Raw genomic sequence first — 5,432 nt, 5'->3', positions numbered from 1 at the left:
CTGACGAAGCTGCGCAGTGATGCCGTGGTCCCAGACCAGCGGCATCAGTATCACCTGCAAGCTTATTAGATTTGCAAATTTTCGGGTCACACACCACACTTTCTGAAACGGGAACTCTGGGGTCTACCAGTCTGCTTTATCAAACCTTCCAGAGATGCACGCTGGAGTCTGCGATCCGTCACGCCAGGGAATCGGGGCTCCGTCCAACCCTGGGAGACGGGCTCCCGCCTCCCCACTCCTGGCGGGGACTGACGCGGCTCCTGCAACTGGGGGCTGGACTTTTGACGCAGGCAGCGCCGTGGGGCAGCGAACGGGTCGAAAGCTGGGGCTACAGGGCTTGTTTTGCTCCTGCAACCGGATTTCACTTACATTACCCGTGGCCTCGAGGGCGACTGATACAGATTACCCCTCGGCACCACGCCCTCGGCGCCGCCGCTGCACCGCAGCACAAGAGTCAGCGGGGCCTACGAACCCGCGGGGAAGAAAGCCCCGAGCCTACGGCACCCGGCCTGCGCCGCAGCCGCCCGGACCCTTCCCGGGCCTTCCGCCCGGCGCTGGGCGGCGCACTGCCTGACGGGAGTTGCGGTCCCGGCAGTCCGCGGGTCTCAGGCTTTCGGGGCTCCGCCGCCTCTGGAAAACTACAAGTCCCAGGATCCCTAGCGCGGGCGGGTCACGAGGGAGGGGCGGCGGGCGCGGCTAAATAGTCTCCATCGGCCATTTTGTGGGAGAAGCCGCAGCGCCGCCTCTTCTCTCGCGTCTCCGCATCCGTCGCCGCCGCCTCTTCCTCCGCCTCCTCCTTCGCCTCTTCCTGCCTCCTCCCGGCTTCCGCCGCCGCCGCTCCATCGAATCCCAACCCAGGGGCGAAGCGTTTCCTTATTTATTTCCGTTTTCTCGCCACTACAGCCTCCTGACACGGTGATCCGGGCGGGCCCCGCAGGAATTTTGTCCCCTCACCGGCCTCACACTAGTGTCGCATGTCCACTATCCAGAACCTCCAATCTTTCGGTAAGATCGGGCCGCCGCCGCCGTCCGGCCTCCCCCGGTCTCGACGCGACCAGCGCCCCGAGGGCCCCTTCCTGCCCTCCCTGCACCCCAGTGGGGCTTTGTCTCGGCGCCCGGAAAATGGCGACTGGGCCCCTGGCGACCCCTCCCCGAGGACGGGGCTGGACCCCGCGCCGCCCCCTGCCCGGTGCTGACGCAGCTCCCGCCCCCGCTGCAGCCCCTTGGCGCTTGGGCGACCCTGCTTTGCGGGCGCCTAGATCAGCCCTTCTACTTGCAAGGGGCTGCCGGGACGGGGGCTTGGGGACCGGCGTCCGTTCGCGGCCAGAGCTGCTTTGGAGCATCTCTCGGGGACATTCAGTAAAAGATGCGGAGGCAAGCCTGTGATGTGCCGCAGGGCCGTGGTTCAGGCTTCTCTGCCTGCGTCGCAATTTGTAAAATTACGCCTCTTGATATATACTTAATTTTTGCAAGGCAGAGTTGCAGTTAAATGACTGCGGTGGGCATACTTGAATGTTTGTCGGTTTCATCAGACTGTAATCCAGATGACGCACATTTTTCTAGCGGCTGTAAAATTAAGGTTTTATAAATCTCTTTTCTCTCATTAGAGGACCACGTTCGACAATAACATTATCTACCTATACTAACGTTTTTCTACAAGGCACATACTTGTTTAAATGTTTGGGTTTTTTTTTTGTTTTTTTTTTTTATGAGTACCTTGGAGGCTTCATTAATACTCAACCCCCATCTGCAAAAAAAAGCAAAGGCACTAGAACCTTCATTGCTGACTATATTGATTTGTAGTGTACCATATTCTGGAAAGTACTTTCTAAAAAATATTTTTCAACTTTGGATTTTTTTTCTATCCCATTGCAGACCCCTTTGCTGATGCAACTAAGGGTGACGACTTACTCCCGGCAGGGACTGAGGATTACATTCATATAAGAATCCAGCAACGGAACGGCAGAAAGACGCTGACTACTGTTCAGGGCATTGCAGATGATTATGACAAAAAGAAACTTGTGAAAGCTTTCAAAAAGGTAAAGGGGTTAGGAAGAATGGATTAAAATAGAGTTATTGACGCACATCTCAGAATTGGGTTATGATTCACACCTTTACTTGAATATATCAGTGTAGATGAAAATGACTGGACCCTGAGAAAGTTGTTTTCATTCTTGTAGTTAACACGCAGATATGTGATTATTCTCCCATTATGGTCTCCCATCTTCAAATACGATTTGCATGACTTTAAAATAAACTGTAAAATATTTAGTTCTTGATGTTAAACATAAAATCATTGGAAGTGTTGTGGATCATGGGAAACAAAATCTGTTTCTTAAATATAATCAAGCTCACTGAAATAGTTAATTTTATTCTTGTGGTGAAACAAAACCTCATTGTATTTGACTAAATTATGTTGTACGTTTATGTACTTCCCCAGAAATTTGCCTGTAATGGTACTGTGATTGAACATCCTGAATACGGAGAGGTTATTCAGCTTCAAGGTGACCAAAGAAAAAACATTTGCCAGTTTCTCTTGGAGGTGAGAGATTTGGGTGCTTTTTGTATAACTTGAGATTGCTTCTAAAACTGTACTTAAAGGCAACAGGAATTATTTCCTACTTAGTAAAAATCATGTGAATGGAGTGAATTAGATAAGTGAGGGAAATAAAGACTTAGTACTTATTTTGAAAGCCAAGAGCTTTATGTGGTCCATTTTGTCATTAGAATGATCTGATTATATCTGTATATACACACACAGTGATCCTTGGCATGCAGAGTATTCAAATGTGTGTCGAATTGTTGGCTCTTAATAGCACATGTTACAGATAACAGTGTTGCAATAAGCTGTTAAGTGATGCTTTTTAATGACTGCTCCGTGTTTTCTTAGGAATGAATTTATATATTCCTCAGAGTGATTCTGTTAAATTTTATTTTACAGGTTGGCATTGTCAAGGAGGAACAGCTTAAGGTTCATGGATTCTAAAATGAACCTAAATACGTGGAGAATTTCTTGAATAATTCTGTTCTCTAAACCCAGTTTGGCTGCCTTGTGAAATGATTCTCTGCAGTAAACGGACTTCTCATTTATTTAATCATTCAAACTTCCATTCACATCTGCATGATTACAGAAAACATGGGGTATGTAGGCTAGTAACACATAAGAAAATTGCAGTAAGATGGTAACAAAACCCCGTATTCATGTTAACATGTTTCCAATGGAAAATATTTTGTTTTGAGTGTTTATTTGTTTATTGTTCAGTTTATTACTTTTCACTTGATTAAATGTTTTTTGTTGTATTAAACCATGTATGTTGCAGCTTAACAATAAAAAAAAACTGTGAATCCTTTCGTGAGCAGTTATGCTCCCAAATCTAAGCAAGTAAAATACACCTATGTTTTGTCTTTCATAATTGAGTTCTCATTCTACAAATATTCTTTCTGATGGGCTTCAGCAGCTGTTATACCCAGAGATAGAGGAGAACCTTTGTTATATGTAGCTTGTGTTTTTTCATTTACTGACTTAGAAATAAGAATAGAAGCAGGACTACCAACTTCCCAGAGCCACTACTCCTTGCAAGCCAACTAAAAGTTGTGGCATTTATCACAATGTAGTTTTGAATTTTTTTTTAAAAGAGTATGACATTTAAACTTTAAGGTGTTAGCACATAGAGTTCTTTTATATGTGTTCTTTTATCAGTTGTGTTACTGGGCTGCCAACATAAGTCTATCCCTAAGTGCCAGATATTATAATAGGCTCGTGACATAAACTATATTTAGTCACAGGCACTTTGTTGCAAGTGTAGGTGGTGATAGAGGATATTGGGCTTCAGGTTAACTTCCCAGGAGTGCTAGAAAGTGACAGTTGGGATGTCAGCCTGGGCTTCCCGCCAGAAAAGCCATGTCCTTTGACTACACCATTATTTTTGGTATGTGTTTCACCAAAGGAAGCACGAACCATGGGTGAAAATGACCAGGGGTGTTGTTGGTGTAAGAAATACAATTTGTAGTTCTTAGTTGTGGGATTTCTGCAGCTCGTCCTCCTTGAGTTCGAGGCTTCTGCTTTCTGTTGAGCAGTAGTTAGATGCTCAGTTGTACAAACCATGCCGTAAAACCATTTAGCCAAGGCAAAGAAATGCATCTACAAGTGCAAACTTTTTAGCTTACTACATTCGAACGAAGTGAGGCCTTGCCTCTGTTTTGAGATATTGCTTTTGGGAAAACAAAATCAGCCCCCAAAAAGTTTGCCTCTTAAAGGCACTAAGTAATAGATTTGTTTCTTTGTCACTCCATTCCTCCAATCAAGAAAGACTGGGACTGTCAAGAGGTGAGTACACCAGAATATAGTACCAAATTTAATAAACTCATTTCTGGAAAACAATATTGCAGTATTATTTGATGAAGATCAAGAGGTTTGGGAGAATTGTCCAACTTATTAATAAACTCCTACTTTGTCATCTGTAGCATTGTGTGATGGTTCTATCACTGGTTGAAGAGTGCTATGAAATAGTAAAGCAGAAACTAACATTAACATCCATGTTAAAGTGTGGCCTAAATGAATACATTTGCTGAGAGCTGAGCTAGTGCCTAGGAAAGAATTACCTTCTGTTAAGGTGGTATGAGGGCGGCCTCACAGACGGGAAGGAAAACACCCTTCATCCTGGGACCCATAGATGAGCTTTTAGTAATCGCTTCATGTGTCAGGATAAAAAGCCTTGAGCAAAACTTCCCTCTGGATTTTGTGAAGAGCACTTCTGATCCTCCAGCCTATGAGCCGTGGACAACTGATTGGACTTGTCACTTGGACAGTACCAATCCTTAGAGGAAAACCAGAGCATATACCCTTCTTGTCTTTGAGCAAGCAATGGGAATAAAGTACATAATATCTACAGATTTCTGTGTTTTTACTGAAACTAGTGAAAGGATAAACTTGGAGTCACCTCCCTCAGTTGGAAAAACTGACTAGGAGCCTCAGAGAAGTATCTGAGAGCAAGGTAACAGGGCTAACTGGTCTTTGCTTTGGAGGCAAAAGAGACTAGGAGACACTGTGTAATTGAGGAGGGAAGATAGAGTATGTCTTAAAGATGCAAGAAAATGACAGTAGCTAAACAATACCTCCCTGTACCTTCCATGTGGGAAGATTTTAACTTCCAGTTTCTTTAGTGGTTTTATGCTTCAGGGTGCACAATGCACGATACCAAGTAGAGGACAAGTAGGTTTGACCCTGGACTTACAAACGTGGCAGAGGCTGTAGGAAATTAGGACTTTCGGTTGAGGCACAGCCTGGAGTGCGGTGCTACCAGCAGCAGCGCCTCTTCTACCTTTCAGTCTTAGCCCTCCGGAGGCGGGGAAAACGTCGTGGAACCAGCCAGCTTTACCTGCTTAGGAACTGGAGTAACAGGAGCTGTTCTCTTAACCATCCTAGATGGAGG

The 5,432-nt window shown here is 45.4% G+C and overlaps 1 protein-coding gene across 1 annotated transcript; it reads left to right on the top strand.

Annotated features, from left to right (window-relative positions):
* The first annotated feature begins 533 nt into the window (after positions 1 to 533).
* EIF1B (eukaryotic translation initiation factor 1B) lies at positions 534 to 3,392 on the top strand. Its single transcript, XM_045530921.1, has 4 exons — positions 534 to 1,005; positions 1,876 to 2,039; positions 2,441 to 2,542; positions 2,942 to 3,392. Exons 1-4 carry the CDS (start codon positions 975 to 977, stop codon positions 2,984 to 2,986), a joined length of 342 nt encoding a protein of 113 aa, XP_045386877.1. The 5' UTR covers positions 534 to 974; the 3' UTR covers positions 2,987 to 3,392.
* The last annotated feature ends 2,040 nt before the right edge of the window (positions 3,393 to 5,432 follow it).

This window comes from Lemur catta, chromosome 18 (assembly GCF_020740605.2).
Source record: "Lemur catta isolate mLemCat1 chromosome 18, mLemCat1.pri, whole genome shotgun sequence".
Taxonomy (NCBI): domain Eukaryota; kingdom Metazoa; phylum Chordata; class Mammalia; order Primates; family Lemuridae; genus Lemur; species Lemur catta.
Note: the sequence above shows the minus strand (reverse complement) of the source record. Positions and strands in the feature narration are given on the sequence as shown.